This window comes from Hypanus sabinus, chromosome 1 (genome assembly GCF_030144855.1).
Source record: "Hypanus sabinus isolate sHypSab1 chromosome 1, sHypSab1.hap1, whole genome shotgun sequence".
NCBI lineage: Eukaryota > Metazoa > Chordata > Chondrichthyes > Myliobatiformes > Dasyatidae > Hypanus > Hypanus sabinus.
Window position 1 is genome coordinate 208,145,624 of NC_082706.1, and position 21,133 is coordinate 208,166,756.

The 21,133-nt window shown below is 42.7% G+C and overlaps 1 protein-coding gene across 2 annotated transcripts in view; it reads left to right on the plus strand.

Moving 5' to 3' along the window:
- The window catches only part of enpp2 (ectonucleotide pyrophosphatase/phosphodiesterase 2), a 120,802-nt gene that overhangs the window by 57,589 nt on the left and 42,080 nt on the right, over positions 1–21,133 (plus strand). For both annotated transcript variants that reach the window (XM_059984758.1, XM_059984768.1), the window contains 4 exons: positions 801–873; positions 11,907–12,015; positions 16,191–16,316; positions 19,618–19,649. In XM_059984758.1, the coding sequence (XP_059840741.1) occupies positions 801–873; positions 11,907–12,015; positions 16,191–16,316; positions 19,618–19,649 (340 nt within the window). The remainder of the gene's footprint in view (positions 1–800; positions 874–11,906; positions 12,016–16,190; positions 16,317–19,617; positions 19,650–21,133) is intronic.

Here is a 21,133-nt window from a genome sequence, read left to right on the forward strand (position 1 = left end):
GCTGAATCATGGATTATCCACAGTGGACAGCTAGAATAATACCACTGAAGAGTCTTACAAAAGGATCCACTGGAAGGGCAAGCACACTAACACCAGCATACTGGAGGACTGGTGCCTCCCCAACCAGATCCTTTACTCCCAGTTGAAGGAAGGTCTGCAAGCCCCTGCTGGAAAAAGGATGACATCAAAATGAGCTTGAAGAAATTCAACATAACATCTAAAAACTGGGAGAGCACAGGAACCCCTTGCAGGTAGTGGTGGGCTTTGAACCATGAGCACTGATTGCTGGCACAGTAACGGTGTTTACACCGACCTCTCTCTCTCTCTCGTGTTTGACACCGCACAGCTCTCCTCAGCCCCGACATTCCTCTATATGATCGAGATATTACAGTTGCTAGTTTCAGGGAAGAATTTTTATGGTGAGGCTGTTTATAATCTGGACATGTGGATACAACATTATTGACATTGTTTATGGCATGAAGGTAAGAAACGGCTTGTATTTTTCTTTAACTGGACCAAAGTCTGACAAACATATTAAAATGATCACAGTTCAAAGAAATCTGAGTGCTTGTGTGCTTTCTTTCTTTGAAGTGAGCTAGAGATCTAATGAAACACAGGACTGCCGGGGGTGGTGGGATCAATAACTAGTTAATTAAGGTGAATGGAAAACTGTAATGTCCAACAGGAAACTTTGCCTACCTAAGCATTGAACAGAAACACTTCCAGGAAGGAAAGTGGAACCAGACTTTCCCAAATCAACAAATAGCCGGACTCAATTTTCACAATTGTCTCAATTGCAGGCCCTACGTTTATGCCTTCTATTCGGAGCAGCCAGATGCTGTCGGACACAAGTACGGACCATTTAGCACAGAGGTTAGTAAAGCATGTTCCCATGAATCTGGGGCACGAATGAAGTGTAACCTTTCCATCTGTGAAACACCTGTCACTGGTGCTGCTGTTAGAAGTTAAAGGGTAATGTTATCCAGATGTTGTTGCTTTATGTTTTGAGAAAAGGCTTTTTGTTCTCTTCTCTAGTGCATTTCCATGTGCCCTGACTTTGGGGGGGGGGGGGAGTGGTGTATGTGAAATAAATACAGAAAGTTCTGAAATTGGAGAACACAGATGAGAATGAGATCATGGTGCTGAGTGAGAGAACCTATCTCTGACTGTTTTTTAAATAAACTCGATCTCCAACAGACTGCATTGTACGAAAAGTTTAAATATTGTGTGGCATCTTTACAATGTATTTCAAGATGTCATTTTACTTATTATTTATACAGGACAGTACAGCACAGTACAGGCCCTTCGGCCCACAATGTTATGCCACACCTTTAACTCCTTCAAGATCAATCTAGTTTTTTCTTCCCACATTGTCCTCTATTTTTCTTTCATTCGTATGCCAAGATCCTTCAATATTCCCTTTAATTGGGTATTTTCAGTTCTTCACAAACAAGTGGAGCATTAACAGTGAAGATGTTGTTTTAATGTAAGGAAGTTGCCCATCATCAATAGCCCATAAAATGCATGAGCCACCAGACAGAGTGGATGTGGAGAAGGTGTTTCCGAAAGTGCACTAGAGGGCACACACAGCCTCACAATAGAAGGTTGTCCATTAGAACAGAGATGAGGAGGAATTTCTTAATCCCGAGGGTGGTGACTCTGTGGAATTCATTGCCACGGACAGCTGTGGAGACAAAGTCATTGGGTGTATTTAAAGTGGAGGTTGATAGGTTTTTGATTAGTCAGAGCGTTAAAGGTTACGGGGAGAAGGTAGGAGACGGATAGTAAATCAGCCACGATGGAATGACAGAGCAGACTCAATGGGCAGAGTGGCCTAATTCTATTACTGTATCTTTTGGTCTAACCAGAAGTTTAATGTTCATTGAGAAAGAAAGGCTGTTAGAATCATCTGGAGACAAAATGCTGTCTGACTAATGCAAGGAGTACTTTCCATCTGTTTCAGAAAGAGACATTACTATAGGAGTAATGTTTCTGGCACTTTGGCATTCATAAATCAGAGTATTAAGCACAAGAGTTCAAAGTAAATTTATTATCAAAGTACGTATACCATATACATCCTTGAGATTAATTTTCTTGCAGACAGGCACAGAACAAAGAAACCCAGTAGAATCTACATAAAACACCACACCACAGACAGACAAACGTCCATTGTTTAAAAAGAACAAATTGTGCAAACAATAAAGAAAATAAATTGAAATGTTATTTTGAATTTGTATCAGACATTGGTGAGGACAAATTTACAGTTCTAGTCACCTACCTACAGGAAAGATTTCAATAAGATTCAAGTGCAGAGAAAATTTACATGATTTTTGCCGGGACTTGAGGACCTGAGTTATTAGAAAAAGTTGAGTAAGTGAGGACTTCATTCCCCGGAGTGAGGGGAGATCTGATAGGTATAGATAAACACAAGCAAGCGTTTTCTATTGAGGTTTGGGGAGACTACAACTAGAGCTGATGGGTTAAGGTGGAAGATGAAATATTTAAGGTGAACATGAGGCTTTTTCCATTGAAGTTGGGTGAGATTAGGACTAGAGATCATAGATTAAGGGTGAAATATTTAAGGGGAGCCTGAGGTGGAACTACTTCAGATGCGAGTGTGGGATGACTCACCAGTGCGAATGTTGGACGTCAGCTTAATTTCAACTTCTAGGGGAAGTTTGGATAAGTACATGGATGGGAGGGGTGTTGAGGGCTATGGTCCAGGATTTGGTCGATGGGAGTGGGCAGAATAACAGTTTGGTGTGTACTAGATGGGCCAAAGGACCAGTTTCTGTACTGTAGTTCTCTGTGAGGTGCTCTTTATAAAGGATTATTGCAATGGGTACAATGGATGTCATACACTCTGTAGAAAAGAAGTTCTAACGTGCACCCTGACAGCATGTGTCCCTCAACTAGCACTAATAAAACCAATAATCGGTCATTTGTGCTGCTGAAGTTTGCCGGGTCTTGATCTGAACAAAACAGCTTTATTTCCCAATAGTAGTGACTAATTTATTGGCTGCAAAGTTCTTTGAGACATCCTGAATCTTGAGAGGAGGTGCTGTGCAGAAATGAGGGGGTGAAACTGATCTTTGCCAGAGTTGTTGAGATCAGTCGAAGGAAATGTAATGGAAAAGAAAATTGGGTGCGGCGTGATGTGCCAGTTTCCTACGCAGCTGCTGTCTGTGACCGGCAACAGCCACGTGCATTTCCTGATGCTTTCCTTTGCTTTTCCCAAGGAGAGTTTGTTTATGGAACTTCAGTTATGTAACCAAAGTTGGAATTCTTTTGTATTGGAAGCGGCTGCTTTGAGAACTAAATGTTAAAAGGTAAAAACAGCTCCTGGAACTCTGAAATAAATTCGGATTGCTGGGAATACTCAGCAAGCCGGACAGCGTGGGTGGAGAAAATAGAAGCGTTTAGTTTCAGAATGATAAACTTTAATTTTGGTTGCAGAATAATTAGAATACAGAGAGAAGGAACAAAAGGAATGTGTGTGACCAGGAGGGACTGTTAGAATGTAGAATCAGTGGCCACTTTATTAGACACAGCAGTGGAGCCCTGTATGGCCTTCTGCTGTTGTAGCCCATCCACTTCAAGGTTCGACATATTGTGCATTCAGAGATGCTCTTCTGTTGTAACGTGTGTTTATCTGAGTTACTGTCACCTTCCTGTCAGCTTTGACCAGTATGGACAGTCTCCTCTGACCTCTCTCACTAGCAAGAGATTTTTGCCCACAGCACCTCTGCTCATTGGATTTTTTTTTTGTTTTGCACCATTCTCTTAAACTCTCATTTTCAACCTCTCACTGCTTCGGGCGGAGGTTCCCACTTGCTTCAAAAAGGCAACAGTTATACCAGTACCTAAGAAGAATAGTGTGAGTTCCTTAAGTGACTATTGCCGGGTAGCACTCACATCGACAGTGATGAAATGCTTTGAGAGGTTGGTCATGACTAGATTGAACTCCTGCCTCAGCAAGGACCTGGACCCATTGCAATTTGTCTATCACCACAGTAGGTCAATGGCAGATGCAATCACAATGGCTCTCCACATGGCTTTAGACCACCTGGACAACACAAACACCTGCATCAGGATGCAGATCATCGACTATAACTCAGCATTTAATAACATAATTCCCACAATCCTGATTGAGAAGTTGCAGAACCTGGGCCTCTGTACCTCCCTCTGCAATTGGATCCTCAACTTCCTAACCGGAAGACCACAGTCTGTGCAGATTGGTGATAACACCTCCTCACTGACAATCAACACAGATGCACCGTGGGGGTGTGTGCTTAGCCCACTGCTCTACTCTCTATATGCACATGTCTGTGTGGCTAGGCTTAGCTCAAATACCATCTATAAATTTGCTGACAATACAAACATTGTTGGTAGAGTCTCAGGTGATGACGAGAGGGCGTACAAGAGTGTGATATGCCAGCTAGTGGAATGATACCACAACAACAACCTGGCACTCAACGTCAGTAAGACAAAAGAGCTGATTGTGAATTTCCAGAGGGGTAAGATGAAAAAACCCATACCATTCCTCATAGAGGGATCAGAAGTGGAGAGAGTGAGCAGCTTGTGCGGATCTAACCTGGTCCCAACATATCGATGTAGCTATAAAGAAGGCAAGCGGTGGCTATATTTCATTGGGAGTTTGCAGAGTTTTGGTATGTCAACAAGTACACTCAAAAACTACTATAGATGTACTGTGGAGAACATTCTGACAAGCTGCATCACTGGTATGGAGGGGCTACTGCACAGGACCGAAAGAAGCTGCAGATGGTTGTAAATCTAGTCAGCTCCATCTTGGGTACTAGCCTACAAAATATCCAGGACATCTTTAGGGAGCGGTGTCTCAGAAAGGCAGCGTCCATTATTAAGGACCCCCAGCACCCAGGGAATGGCCTTTTCTCACTGTTACCATCGGGTAGGAGGTACAGAAGCCAGAAGGCACACACTAAGCGATTCCGGAACAGCTTCTTCCCCTCTGCCATCCAATTCCTAAATGGACATTGAACCCTTGGACACTATCTCACTTTTTTAAATATGCAGCATTTATGTTTTTGCACATTTTTTAATTGATTCAATATACATATACTGTAATTGATTTACTCATTCTTTGTTGTTATTTATTTATTTAATTTTCTCTGCTAGATTATGTTTTGCATTGAACTGCTGCTGCAAGGTTAAGTTTCAGGTCATGTGCCAGTGATAATAGACCTGATTCTGATGCTGATTGTGTGTGAAAATCCCAGGAGATCAGCAGTTTCTGAGATACTCAAACCATTCCGTCTGGCAGCAACAATCATTTAAAGTTGAAAGTGAATTTACTATCAAGTACGTATATGTCACCATATGCAACCCTGAGATTCATTTTCCTGTGGGCATATTCAGCAAATCTATAGAATAAGAGCCATAACAGAGTCAACGAAAAGCCAACCAGCTTGGGCATTCAACCAGAGTGCTGAAGACAACAAGCTGCAGCTACAAAAAGTAAGAAATAATAAACAATAAATAAGCAATAAATATGGAGAATGAAGAGTCTGTGACAGCGAGTCCATTGTTTGTGGAAACAATTCAGTGATGGGGCGAGTGAAGTTATCCACTTTGGTTCAAGAGCCTGATGGATGAGGGGTAATAACTGTTCCTGAACCTGGTTGCGGGTCTTGAGGCTCCTGTACCTTCTTCCTGATGGCAGCAGTGAGAGGAGAGCACGTTCTGGGTGGTGGGGGAACTTGATGATGGAAGCTGTTTTCCTGCGTTAGCGTTTCAAGTAGATGTGCTGAATGGTGGGGAGGGCTTTACCCATGATGGACAGGGCCATATTCACTACCTTTAATAGGATTTTCCATTCAAGAGCATTGGTGTTCCCATACCAGTCTCTGAACAACAACCGAACCTCCTGACAATGCCTGCATGCTTTTATGCATTGAGTTGCTGCCACGCGATTGGCTGATTAGATATTTGCATTAATGAGCAGGTGCACCTGATGTCATGGAGTGCAGGTTGACCTGATGTCAGGGTAAAAGTTGCCCGTTTTCCCCGTTCAAATTCTTTTTATAAAGTCATCATAAAAGTGGAGATCACAAATAATCTGCTGAAAAAGTATAAATTTGGTTATCTCTGCTGTTGGACAATTAATGATGAATAATCACCTTGCTGATTCTGTGGTTCATGTTACGTGTGTTTCTGGTGTTTGCTGTTTGCGTGATTTGATCGGGGTGCTTCGATGTGGACTGTCTCTGCAGTGTGAAGCCAACGAGCGAATTTGCGCTTAACTGAATCGACATAAACTGAACACTTCTAGACCGTTTGATATTTAGACGTTTGGCATCCTGTGTGTTATTTAGCTCGCTTGATGCCATTCGTGCGATTTCTTCTTTTTTTCCGCACTTCAACAGTGTTTGGTGTTTTCTTCGAACGGGTTCCGTGCTGTTTCTTTGTTTCACGGCCGCCTGCGGAAGGACAAATCTCAGTTGTATACTGTATAGATACTTTGATAATAAATGTACTTTGAATCTTTGATGCTGAGTGGCAGTAGAGTTTTTGTTTCAGTTTGATGAACTTTTAATTAGACTGGAAAAAAGTTAGAAATTTTAAATTGTAGAGGCAGCAGGAATAAACGGCGTGTGCGACAGTTAGAAACTGTTAGAACACAGGTTGAGTGGGATTCTGCCCAGGGTGAGCAGTGGTCTGGCCATGATGGGGGGGCAAGGAGGAGTCTGCCCATGGCGCGGGTGAGGATGTGTCTCCATAGGGTGGGCTTGTGAGGGATATTTGCCCATGGTAGGGGCGAGGAGGAGTCTGCCCATGGCGTGGGTGAGGATGTGTCTCCACAGGGTGGGCTTGTGAGGGATATTTGCCCATGGTAGGGGCGAGGAGGAGTCTGCCCATGGCGCGGGTGAGGATGTGTCTCCACAGGGTGGGCTTGTGAGGGATATTTGCCCATGGTAGGGGCGAGAAGGAGTCTGCCCATGATGTGGGTGAGGAGGTGTCTCCACAGAGTGGGCTTGCGAGGGATATTTGCCCATGGTAGGGGCGAGGAGGAGTCTGCCCATGGCGCGGGTGAGGAGGTGCCTCCACAGAGTGGGCTTGTGAGGGATATTTGCCCATGGTGAGGGTGAGGAGGGGCTGCTCTGGCAGGGAGATAATTACCTTCAGTTCTTTAAATATTGTCAATATCTGCTCCCTAGAATTGTTTGAATGTCTGAAATTGAAGATTATCCTGAGCGGTGGTAGAAGCAACTCAAATTATGATTGAATAGGTTAGGACTTTATTCCCTGGAGTGGAACAGAATGATGGAATATTTGATAGGGGTGTCTCATTTAATAACCAGCATATGTCATGAAATTTGTTAACTTCACAGCAGCAGTACAAAACAGTACATAATAAACAAATATTGAGAAAAACCTGAGTTACATTAAGTGTATGTATGTTTATTAAATAGTTAAAATAAGTAGTGCAAAATAACAGAGATAAAAGTAGTGAGGCAGCGTTCACGGGTTCGATGTCCATTTAGGAATCGGATTGGAGAGGGGAAGAAGCTGTTCCTGAATCGCTGAGTGTGTGCCTTCAGGCTTCTGTATCTCTTTCCCGATGTTAATAATGAGAAGGGAGCATATCTTGGGTGGTGGGGATCCCTGATCTTTGCCTCCTTCCTGAGCCACCGCTCCTTGAAGATGTCTCGGTCACTACAGAGGCTGGTACCCATGATGGAGCTGACTAACTTAACACATTTCTGCAACTAATTCCAATCTTTCCCTGTAACTCCTTTTTAAAAAAAAAAGTAAGTTGAGTTTATTAGTTAGACAAGTCTGGGGTAGGAGCGTAAAAACTGCTTTAATGGGCAGGAGGTTTGGGAGCAGAGGACCTGAAACTGGAGACACACTTTCAACTGCAGTTAATGAACATATTACATACACGTGGATATCTTGTCCGTGATAGGCTGACACGGCCAACTCTGACTCTATGCCCGTGCAGATCGAGCATGTTAGCTTTGGTAGACAGGTCATCCAGATGAAGGGAAACTCTGATACCAAACTCTCCAAGAGTCAAGATGTGATGTATACTCTCGACATGCAGAGACCCTGGGTCCATGGACATGTCTTGAGCAGCCATCAAACTGCCATCAAACAAGGGGCCCATTGCCCGGTGAGTCCGTCTCAGGAGGGATGAAGACTAAGGGACTAAACCCTGACAGCACATCTGGAGTGGAGCACCTAAGACAGCTGGATGGTGTACTGTGTCCCCTCCTGGCAACTCCTGCAGCCATGCTCATACCAAGTTGTAATGGCTCTACCTTTCCTTTGGATTATTTCAGCAAGGCCAAGAGGGGGACCATAGCAGCTGCCCATGTCTGTAGCACCCCAGTGAGGTCACTCCAGTGACGTTGCAAGATCTCAGTGCAACATGGGAAGTGGCAGTTACCAAATCAGTTGGTGTTGTGGGAGAGACTGCCACTCCCGAGTGAGATTCCTCAGCCACTCTTGGAACTGTACCACCACAGGCTGACCTTTCCTGTGTGCTCCTGAGACAGAAGGATGCCAAACAATATTTATTAAATTCATCAGCTTCTGGTCTCACTAAAATTAATTATAGGTACACTTTCAAGAATAGAACTATCCAATGTTAATAAACTGTTACTTAAACTGATAGTAGTTTTGTAGTTTGACTGCATTTGAATTTGGTGGTCAGTAGGCAGCCATCAATCCCAGGGTGGGAAGATTTGAAGAACCGGCTGTTGCCCATGCAGCGGGCTCCCCCTCTCCACGACACTGACATAGTCCAAGGGAAGGGCAAGCGCCGATATAGTTTGGCACCAGTGTCAACGCAGATGTTGCCAGAGTGAAGTTGTAGACAACAGCCAACTACCTTAGGGACCCTGGCTCCGGACTTCTTCCTCGAGATTTACTCCCGAAGATTTTCCCGTGGATGGGTACGGCCACAAGACAGCGGAGGTTTAAAATCAGAGTTCTCCTTCTAGGTGAGCTGCTGTCCAGGGCTGATGAGCGTCACCTGCCGGAGGCAACTGGTTTTGAGGCGCCAGTGGTCCATCTTTGCTGCTTCTCTTGTCAGTAGAAACAGTTCCGCCGGGCCTAGTAGCTAAGCCATGCTTGAAAGCCAAGAGTTGGACTTGGTTGTCAGAGGCTGTTCGAGTCACACACCATTTGGAGCACTTTATAGGTAGTGCGAGCTTATCCCCACTACCAGCCCCGGCTATGACCTTAGGAACCGACTTGGTGGAGCCACAGAACCTACAAGTACGTTTTCTGATTTCAAGCTGTGATTTTGAGTTTTTGTGTGGACTAGCATCAAGAAACCCTGATTCATGATTTGCAAGATTTTCTATTTGTAACACACACAAAATGCTGGAGGACCTCAGCAAGTCGAGCAGCAGTTAGAGGAATGGATGCTCATGCTGCTTTTCCAATCTGAGAGTAGCCTCCTCACGACAGTGGAGCAACATGTTGGAATGGGATGGTTTGATCCACCAGGAAATCCTCCCTGTTGTGGACATACTTTGTTTGGTGGTTTATTTTCACTCTTTGGAGAATATGGAGGTGTTTCATTATGTAAAAAGTGGAAGGAGTGTCACTATCTTTTTTTAAATTAGACCATAAGAGATTGGAGCAGAGTTATGCCATTCAGATCATTGAGGCTGCTCCGCCTTTCAACCATGTCTGATTTACTATCCCTCTTAGCCCCATTCTCCTGCCTTCTCCCCATAACCTTTGACTCCCTCACTAATGAAGAACCTATCAACCTCTGTTTTAAGTGTACCCAATGACTTGGCTTCCACAATCATCTGTAGTAATGAATTCCACAGATTTACCACCCTCTGGATAAAGAAGTTCCTGCTCATCTCTGTCCTTAAGGGACGTCCTTGTAATGAGGCTGAATAATGATAATATTAATGATAATCACTTTTTCCTGACTCTTTCCAATGCCAGCACATCCTTTCTTAGTTAGAAGATCCAAAACTGCCCACAATACTCTAAATGTGGTCTGACCAATGCCTTACAAAACCTTAGCAATCCATCCTTGCTTTTATATTCTAGCCATCTTGAAATGAATGGTAACAGTACATTTGCCTTCTTCACCACCGACCTAACTTGCAAGCTAGCATTTAGGGAATCATGCAGTGGGACTTAAAGTGCCTTTGCATTTTCAATTTCTCCCCATTTCTATCATTTCTGATTGTAATATTAATAATCCTTTGAACAACAATCCTAAGTTAAAATTATATCTTCTTTAAAGTCTGCACGATATACAGTAAATGAAGTTGTATTTCAGCAAGATATTTCCTACTTGCCACCTTTGCCTCTAGTGCAGGGGTTCCCAGCCTGGGGTTCACAGACCCATTGGTCTGTGGCATAAAAAAGGATAGAACCCTAGTTCTAGACCAAATTATACTAAATGCAAGATGTGTGGAAATGCGCTGGATTTGTGCCACATCTTTGCTTTGAGCCTTGCAAATCCCTGCTCCAGAAATCTGTTACGTCAAAGTGGTTGCTGGAAGAAGAAGCCAAAAGTCCTCATTAGGGTCAGTACTTTAAATTCCTTGGTGTTATCAGAGGATCTGTCCTGGCACCATTACAAAGAAGGCATGGCAGTGCCTCTACTTGCTTAGAAGTTTGCGTAAATTCGGCACGTCTTCCAAAACTTTGACAGGCTTGTATAGATGTACAGTGGTTGCATCATAGCCTGGCATGGAGACACCAATGCCCAGGAGTGGAATAGTCTACAAAATGTGCTGGATGCAGCTCGGTCCTCACAGGTAAAGACCTCCCTTTCACTGAGCGTATCTACATGGGGCAGTACTGCCAGAACGCAGCGTGGGCCCCCATCACCCAGGCCGTGCCTCCTTCTCACTACCATCATCAGGCAGGAGGAACATGAACCTTGGGTCCCACACCACTAATTTCAGGACCAGTTATTACCCTACAAACATCCGGCTCCTAAGCTAGTGTGAATAATTTCCCTCTCAACATTGAATTGACTCCACAACCTGTAGACTCACTTTCAAAGTTTCTACACTTCATTGTCTCAGTAATATATAAATCTATCTATCTATCTGTCTATTTGCACAATTTGTCTTTTTTTGCATGTTGGTCTTTGTAGTTTTTCATAAATTCTATTGTATTGTGGCGACCCATTTCCTGGCGGGTAATTGCAGTTGAAGGAAAAAACTTTATTCGAAATCTTCAGCCTCACTTTTAAGCCTCCCTCAACCTGCCCCCCATGGCGCAGAGGCTCCAAAGCCCTGTGCTCGCAAACCCCCGTAGGCTATCTAATTGTGAGTCGGTTCGGATGTGCCAGGAAATGGGTCACCACAGTATTTCTTTATTATCCTGCATATCCCTGCAAGAAAATTAATCTGTAGGTAGTATATGGTGACAAATATATGCTTTGATAATACATTTATTTTGACTTTGACTTTGGAGGTCGAAGATGGCCTGTCTGGGGTTAGGAGGACTGTCTGTGTGGGAAGGAGGGAGGAATGGGGCTTGTTTTGCTGTTGTTGTTTTGTTGCTTGTGTGTTCTGTGTTGTTCTGTCGAGCATTGTAGGCCTGCTGTGTTGGAGCTGGAACGTGTGGTGACTCTTTTGGGCTGTCTCCAGCATGTTGTTGGGTTGTGCTGGTCATTGCATTTTACTGTATGTTTCGAAGTACATGTGATGAATAAATCTGAATTTGAATTTTTGTTTTTTGAAAGGTAAGCATCAAGAGTTAATGATAATATAGAGGTAAAGCTAATTATATTAAGTAATGAATTGAATCGTGCAGCCTTATTAAAGAGATAACATGGTTTTATTAGGGAAGGATGGAGTGAGCTTTATTTGACTTGTGTTTTATCGGTGCTTTGCTTGAAATGTTATGGTATTTTATGTTTTAATGTTTAGGTGACTGAAAATCTTCGGCACATTGACAGAATTGTCGGGCAGCTAATGGATGGTCTCAAACAGAAGAACCTTCACCGCTGTGTTAACATCATCTTTCTTGGCGATCACGGTAAGACGCTTCATTGGCTGAACTCCTGGGTGCTGACATTTTAATTTGCTTTCACAAGAGAGAGAAATGAAAATAAAACCACAGGTTTTCACTGCTTCTTTCTTGCTGTTTACAACTAATTGAATTTTAGCAACTGTGTCAGGTGTGAGAAGTGGAGAGCACGAGCTAATCGGTTCAGAATCAGAATCAGGTTTAATATCACTGGTATGAGCAGCCAGTGCATATCACCAGTATTGGTTATGCGACCACTGACGCCAGGCAGACAATCTCTGAAGAGTGTTGATAATGGCTGGGGTCACCCATCTTTGCCACTCAGAAGGCAGCAATGGCAAACCATAGAACAATCACAGCACGGAAACAGGCCATCTCGGGCCTTCCTAGTCCGTGCCGATGCTTACACTCACCTAGTCCCACCGACCCGCACTCAGCCCATAACCCTCCATTCCTTTCCTGTCCATATACCTATCCAATTTTACTTTAAATGACAATACTGAACCTGCCTCTACCACTTCTACTGGAAGCTCGTTCCACACAGCTACCACTCTCTGAATAAAGAAATACCCCCTCGTGTTACCCTTAAACTTTTGCCCCCTAACTCTCAACTCATGTCCTCTTGTTTGAATCTCCCCTACTCTCAATGGAAAAAGCCTATCCATGTCAACTCTATCTATCCCCTTCATAATTTTAAATACCTCTATCAAGTCCCCCCTCAACCTTTTGTAGAAAAACCTCAACCAGTTCTGTACAAAAATTTGCCAAGATCAATCCTTGTCAAAGACTGTGATCACTCATGTCATATGACACAGCACACAATCATGATAACTTCAGAAAGTGTGTGTGTGTGTGTGTGGGGACTGGGTACAATTTTGTGTACTTCAATCAAATGACGTGACATGAAAGGGCAATGTCTTTCACCTTCTCTCAAAACGGCTACTAGAGTGAGCTCTTCCATGTAACACAATAAATGACTCCCCCACTATAGGAAACATCCTTTCCACATCCACTCTATTGAGGCCTTTCAATATTCGATTTAGGTTTCAATGAGATACCACATCATTCTTCTAAACTGCAGTGCGAACAGGCCCAAAGCCGTCAAGTGCACCTCATAAGTTAACACTTCCATACTCAGGCTCCCAAACCCTCTCACTAAAACAAGTCATCTGGTGTCCTAGTTAAATATCACCTGGCCAGTAATAAAGAGAATAAAACTGTGCAATAATTGTTAGAATTATTGGTTTTTGCAACTAATATAATGACTATGTGACAGAGCAGCCAAACCAGACCATTCGGCCCATTGAATCTGTTCCATCGAAAATGCACTGGTAAATCAATCATAACAAAATAGAGAACACGGAATTGTCAAGAGAATTCTGTGCTTCGAATCATTTTGAAATTTAATAGCCCATGGTTCCAAATAAGAGCAGAGAATACAGAACAATAGAACAACTGTGGAGTTAAGTTGACAATTATCTTCAAACATCATTGTGTTCTGTAGTTGAACCAGAATACATCTCCAGCTGGCTGTTGCTTTCCCGAAATTTCTTGCCAATTTTATTAGGAAATAAGTTTTCAAGTTGCAGTACTTTTACCAGACAGCTACTTTGGACAGCTACTTGGCAAGCACATCCATTATTCATAATAAAAGCCATTGCACCATTAAATGAGCTACCTCACCTCCCATACAGTGTGATTTTCTAAAATATACAGTTCTAATCAATGCTTCCTCAGTATGCTAGCCAACATGGTATCATAGAACACGACGGAACAGAAACAGGCACTTTGTCCTATCTAGTCCACGTCAAACTTTTATTCTGCCAACTTCCATCGATCTGCACTCAGACCACAGACCTCCGTACTCCTCCCATCCAAACTTCTCTTAAATGTTGAAATCAAACCCACATCCACCACTTCAGCTGCTGACAGCTTGTTCCACATTCTCACCACCCTTTGACATTTTACCTTTCACCTTTAACCTTGGGTGGCAGGGTGGAGATGTGTCTGTACCAGAGCAGGTGTAAGCTGCTTTTTCAGTCCACTAGCCTTCAGGTCACCCTTGGGCAAGGTGTAGCACCTGCTTAGCCCCCCAGTCAGGGTCACGTGAAACCAGGGGAGCAGGTGGTGGATGGTCGTATGAGCAGCTGGTGCATATCACAAGTCCTGGTTATGTGGCCACTGACACCAGGCAGACAATCTCTGAAGAGTATCGATAATGCTGGGGTCACCCATCTTGTAAAGATACTGTCCAGAAATTGGCAATGGCAAACCACTTCTGTAGAAAAATTTGCCAAGAACAATCATAGTCAAAGGCCATGATTGCTCATGAATGCTATGATCATGATGGTGATGATGACCCTTAACCTATGACCTCTAATATAGTCTCACTCAACCTCAGTGCCTGCATTTACCCTATCTATCCCTTCATAATTTTGTATACCTCTATCAAATCTCCCCTCATTCTCCTGTGCTGTAGAGAATAACATCCTAATCTATTCAGCTTTTCCCTATGACTCAGGTCTTCGAATCCTGGAACAAAGGTTTCAAAGGTACATTTAACGTCAGAAGAATGTATACAATATACATCCTGAAATGCTTTTACTTCACAACCATCCATGAAAAACTGAGCAGTGCCCCTAAAGAATGAATGACAGTTAAATGTTAGAACCCCAAAGTCACCCCAGCCCCCTCCCTCCTGCGTGTAAACGGCAGCTAGCAACAATCTTTGCTCCTCCCACCAGCAAAAGCATCGACCCCCGCCACTGAGCTCTCAAGTGTGTGGCAAAGCAACAGCAAAGACACAGATTTGCAGTACTCCAAAGACTACACATTCACCCGGTATTCAACATGCAGCAGGCTCTCTCTCTCCCTAATAAAGAAGAAAGAGGTGTCTCCGTTTCACAGTGAAAGGGGAGACTTAACAAGCAACTCGCTGGTTTAAGATGTTAAAAATCCGTTGCCTTATCTTTTGGAGTTCTGTGCCCAAAGATCTCGGGTCTCTAGGCACACAGCATTAGATCTTCCATCTCCCGCGACACACCGGTCTCCTGCCTGGACACCAACCTCTGATCGCCCCTCCGTCTCCAGAGCCTCAAAGTCTCGGACTTCTGAAGGCGAGTGAAGTTCTTAGGCCACACCCTTGGCACGTCGAATAACGAGAGCGAAACCCCGAGAGTGGGTCCCATTCCTGCTAAGAATAGTAGCCAGTGTGTGACTCCAGGTCAGGATCTTCAAAAGAACCCTGGAAGGGAGAGATAGAGACATTAAAGATACAAATAGAGCTGTTTCTGAAGATACAAGTAAAGGAGTTGCCATTAGGCGCCATTGACTCTCCTAAGAACATCCTTGTAAATGGATGTTTTATGATTTGGTATCGTAAACAGCATATCATAATATTTCTGCAAAATCAATAGTAAATAGTTAATACCGAATCATAGAACTCTGCCCACTATCGAGCACACCTACACGAAGAGCTGTCGCAGGAAAGCAGCATCCGGGACTCCAGGCCATGCTCAATTCTCACTGCTGCCATCAGGAAGAAGGTACAGGAGCCTCAGGACTTGCACTACCAGGTTCAGGAACAGCTAATACCCCTCACCCATCAGGCTCTTGAACTAAAGGGGATAACTTCACTGCTGGTAATTGAAATATTCCCACAACCAATGGACTCACTTTCAAGGACTCTTCATCACATGTTCTCGATATTTATTCCTTATTTGTTTATTATTATATTTTCTTTATTTTGTATTGGCAGAGTTTGTTGTCTTCTGCATTCTGGTTGAATACCTAAGTTGGTGCAGTCTTACATTGATTTTGTTATGGTTATTATTCTATAGATTTATTCAGTATGCCTGCAAAACAATGAATCTCAGGGTTGTATATAGTGACATATATGTACTTTGAACTTTGAAAATCAATCGTTAGTGGTCAATACAAATCATAAAGCTTTTGTAAAAATTCTAGTATTCATGGAGTATATTTACTGTAAATTAATAAAAAAAATAAATTCTGCATGATTGAACTTCAACTGCCTAAACCTAGTAGTCAATTGTATATTAAACCAGGGGTTCCACGGACCCCTCAGTAAATGGTAGGGATTCATGGCATGAAAAAGGTTGGGAATCCCTGGTTTAAACTTAAGAGAAATAGAGAAGTAATGTCACTTCTGCTTTATCTGAAAGGAATGGAAGATGCTAGCTGTGACAAGACGGAATATTTGAGCAACTATCTGTCCAATGTCGATGACATAATTTTGTTCCCTGGATCTCTGGGACGTATTCGACCCAGATACAGTAACAATGCCAGATGTGAGTACATTTTAGATGGGTCTTTGGTACATAAATTCTCAATCTTCTTACTGGTTTTACAAAGACTCATCAACATTCTGATCAATCTGCTGTGCTTAGAATCCATTAATTGGAACTTACAGTGCTGCTGTGTGTGGACAGAATATCCTCGTGGCGGGTAGAATTAAATTATCAATAAATCTGAAAATTATGGAATGCAAAGTTTCTGCTAAACCTTTATACTTTAAAAAATGTATACTATCAGGGACAACAGGTCTGAAGTATTCAGATACTAAGATGTATGGGGCAATATTAATGTTTTAATAAATACTTGGGATACCTTATTTTTGCCAGCATTGTACCAAGTCAAAATACAGTGGATTCTGGTTAATTGGGACAATTGGGGCTGGTACACTTTGGCCCAATTAGCCCAAGTTTCATGGAAATAGTTAAAAACATATAAAAAGGATGAACTGGGTAACAAATTATGTACTTAAATGAAATGTGGAACAAATCAAAATACCACCAGTGCTACTACAGAACTACAGAACTGTGACCATAAAGTCTGCAAATGCTGGAAATCCAAAGCCACACACACAATGCTGGAGGAGCTCAGCAGGCCAGGCAGCATCTGTGGAAAAGCGTAAACCATCAATGTTTCGGGCCGAGATCCTTCTTCAGGATTGACAAAAAAAGATGAGAAGTCATAGCAAGAAGTCGGGGGAGGGAAGGAAGAACTACCAGGTGATAGGTGAAACCAGGAGAGGAGGAGGGACGAAGTAAAGAGCTGTGAAGTTGGTTGGTGAAAGAGATGAAGGGCTGGAGAAGGGGGAATCTGATAGGAGAGGACAGAAGTCCATGGAAGAAAAGGAAGAGGGACGAACATCAGAGGGATGTGACGGGCAGGTCAGTAGATAAGGTGAGGAGGGAAATGCGAATGGGAGAATGGTGAGGGGGGGCAATTACTGGAAGTTGGAGAAATCAATGTTCATGCCATCAGGTTGGAGGCTGCGCAGACGGAATATAAGACGTTGCTCCTCCAACTTGAGTGTGGTCTCATCATGGCAGTAGAGGAGGCCATGGACTATAAAACTGTGTTAATTCCTAATAGTTATTGATGTAGGAATTTTTTCCACATCATGTTCTTTTGATTATAAATTAATAAAACAAGATCAATGCGGATAATAAACTGCCTTCATATACTGCTGTCGATGATTGCATCCTCCGAATTTCTATTATCATTGTAACATTTAAGATGATTGTCAATACTTTCAAGTTTTCCATAGTGCCTAACTTGCTGAAGTAGTGAAATTGTTTCACTTTCACTCCTGACCGTTTCTACCATCTCCAAGCCTGACTGCTTGAAACAGCAGTGAGCAAAACAGTTCTGAATTGTCTTACTCCTTATTACTCACCAACTATCCGTGACAAAAATCACTGATTTTTAAACACAAACACACACAACTGACATCATTTAAAACCTGTTCACGGTGCAATATCTAATAGCCACAAAAGTATGTGCAGCTGACACTAGTTAGAAACTGTTTGGCAACATTCTCTTGTCCCAGTTAAGAGGCATAGTGTCCCAAATAAATGAGGGAAATCCTGGCTATTTTCTAGATTTGTTTTAGTTCTTTACGAGGTGTCCCACGTGAACGGCTGCCATTGTTAACCAATGGCACAATTAACTGGAATCCACTGTGCCTCAATTGTAAAAAAAATTAGAGAATACTCTGCAGGAAATAGTAGCATTGTTAATGTCAACTGTACACTTTTCCATAGATGCTGCCTGACTTGCTGAGTTCCTCCAGCATTTTGTGTGTGTGACTCTGGATTTCCAGCATCTGTGGAATTTCTTGTGTTTATAGTTAACATTTGGAATTGTGGTCTTCCTTCAGAAGTAACCTTCAGTTCATGGACTGAACTAAGTGACTGACGTGATTTTAACACATTTTTGAAGCTCATTTTGGCCAGCTAATTTAATTTTCCAGATAAGAAATGTGTAAATTCTGAATTAAAGTCAGTTTACTCAAATTAACTAGTTTCACCAACTTCATTTACAGTAATATATCAAGGAGTAACTTTATAAGTTTTACAGTAGCATATCAAGGGCTTTTCATTGAAACCAATTGAGTATTAGGTAGATAGGATGTTTCCAGTAGTGGGGAGTCTAGGACCAGAGGGCACAGCCTCAGAATAGTGGGACATCTATTTAGAACAGAGATGAGGAGGAATTTCTTTAGCTAGAGGTTAGTGAATCTGTAAAATTCATTGCCACAAATGGAAGTGGAGGCCAAGTTATTGGGTCTATTTGAAGTACAGGTTGACAGGCTTTTGATTAGTAAAGACGTTAAAGGTTACAGGGAGAAGGCAAGAGAATGGGGTTGAGAGGGGTAATAAGTCAGCCATGGTTGAATGGCAGAGCAGACTCAATGGGCTGAATGGCCTAATTCTGCTCCTATGTCTTATGGTTTTTATCGGTAACTTTCCAAGCTATACAGTATGAAAGCAAGGGGTAATTTTCCAAGCTAGTTACCTAGAGACGACCCTGGTTTGTGCTTGCTGCAAGTCATGTTTGCTGTTGGAAAGATTTCTTTATGGAAGCAGTATTTGTAGAAGGGGTATTCCTGAATCCGGGATGAAGTATGTTACGGGTTTGTATGGCTTGGCATTTTGCTGTTGTCTGCACTGTCAGTGTGCTTCCACTCTTGCTCATTGATGAGGTTGCCTTTGACTATAAAGTTGAATCTTAAATGTGCATGCAGGCAACTTCTTGGGCAAGTTGCCAATCTTCAGGGAAAATCTCCTGTATGCTCCCCAAACCAATTTCTAAGAGGCTATGATGAAATCATAATTATATATTCTTTACCAATTTCCATTCTCTTCAGGGGTCTGGCCGCCGTTTTGCCTGTCCTACTGCATGGGACCACTTCCGAGTTTGGCAGATAGTTATGCTTGATCTTAACCAGAATCTATCTGCTGCCCAGTGCTTATTCCGTCTATGGGTTACCAGCATACAATAATGGTTGTTGTAGTCTTGTTGGAGTAGGATGTTGTTTTTATAAGCTCCTCTTGGTTTGTGTTCAGTTTGGAATAAAACTTATTTATTCAAAATATTATTTGTTCAGTAGTTATAGCCATCTCTTGGTTGAGCTCAGTGTTGAATTCATCTAATTTGTTCAGCGTATTATTTGTTAAGTAAGTAATTAAAGCCATCTCTTTGGTAGCAATCACCTCAGAATTATTTAATGTATATAATTTGCTAAGTGACTTTTTTGGTGACTTACAGTTTAAAACAAAATGCAATGATCTTTTTTCACAGATGATCCAAAAGCATTGGTAGCTAACCTTACTGTGAGTATTACCACTGAAAATACTTAAAAAGATAAGGATGTTTGAAGGTTATCAAATATTGATTAATCATGAATTCTAGTAATCATGGTCAGTATTTTTCCACTAATGCTCACTGCCAAATAACTTTGAAGCAAATAAAATGTCAAGTGAAGTTCACATTTACTGTCATTCAACCATATACAGGTATTTTGCCAAATGAAACGTTTCTCTGTACAAGGTGCACAATGCAATATGTTCAACTCATACAAATAAAGGAATATTACCATAAATAGTAAAATGTATTCCAGATGATTGACATTTAGCACAAGGTGCATTTCTGACACAAGTTTAAAAAGGATAAGAATTGTAACACTACTGGCATTTCATACAGTATGTGATGGGACCAGGGTGGTGGCAGGGAGTTCAGCAGTCTCACAGCCTGGGGGAAGAAACTGTTCCCCATCCTGACTGTCCTTGTCTTCATGTTACAGTGCCTTCTACCTGATGGTAAGGTGGTCAAAGATATTTGTGTGTAATATCTCACATGGGTGGAAGAGAGACCCTGATGATCTTCTCAGCGGTCCACGTAATCCTTTGTAGGGGCTAATAGTCAAATACCTTGCAATTCTCGTACCAGATGGTGATGCAGCTGGTCAGGACACTCAATGTGCACCCTTAAAAATTGGTTATAATCATCGGGGTGAGGGGGGAACCTTTGTTGTCCTCAGTGGAGACGCTGTAGTGCTTTTGTGACCAAAGAGGTGGTGTTGAGTGACTCGTTGAGATTGTCCGTTATGTGCACTCCTGGAAGCTTGGTTCTTCTAATTCTCTCCATGGAGGAGCCGTTAATGTGCAGTGAGGAGTGATTGGCCTACAAGTCTACAATCATCTCTTTAGTCTTGTCCACGTTGTGACTGAAGTTGTGCTTGCATCATTCTACAAGTAGCTCCACCTCCTCTCTGTGCACTGTCTTGTCATTGTTGATGAGGTCAACCACTGTTGCATCCTCAGCAAACTTGATAATTTGGTTTAAGCTGGACCTAGCAGTACAGTCATGCATCAGCAGTGGGCTGAGCTTGCAGCCCTGGAAGGCATTGGTGCTCAGCAGGAGAAGTGTCTGCCAATGTGGACTGACTTTGGTCTCTCTATCAAGAGGTCCAAGATCCAGTTACAGAGACAGGAGTTGACTATAGACAATAGACAGTAGGTGCAGGAGTAGGCCATTTGGCCCTTCTAGCCAGCACCGCCATTCACTGTGATCATGGCTGATCATACACAATCAGTACCCTGTTCCTGCCCTCTCCCCATATCCCTTGACACCACTATCTATAAGAGCTCTATCTAACTCTCTCTTGAATGCATCCAGAGACTTGGCCTCCACTGCCTTCTGGGGCAGAGCATTCCACATATCCACCACTCTCTGGGTGAAAAAGATTTTCCGCATCCCTGTTCTAAATGGCCTACCCCTTATTCTTAAACTGTGGCCTCTAGTTCTGGACTCACCC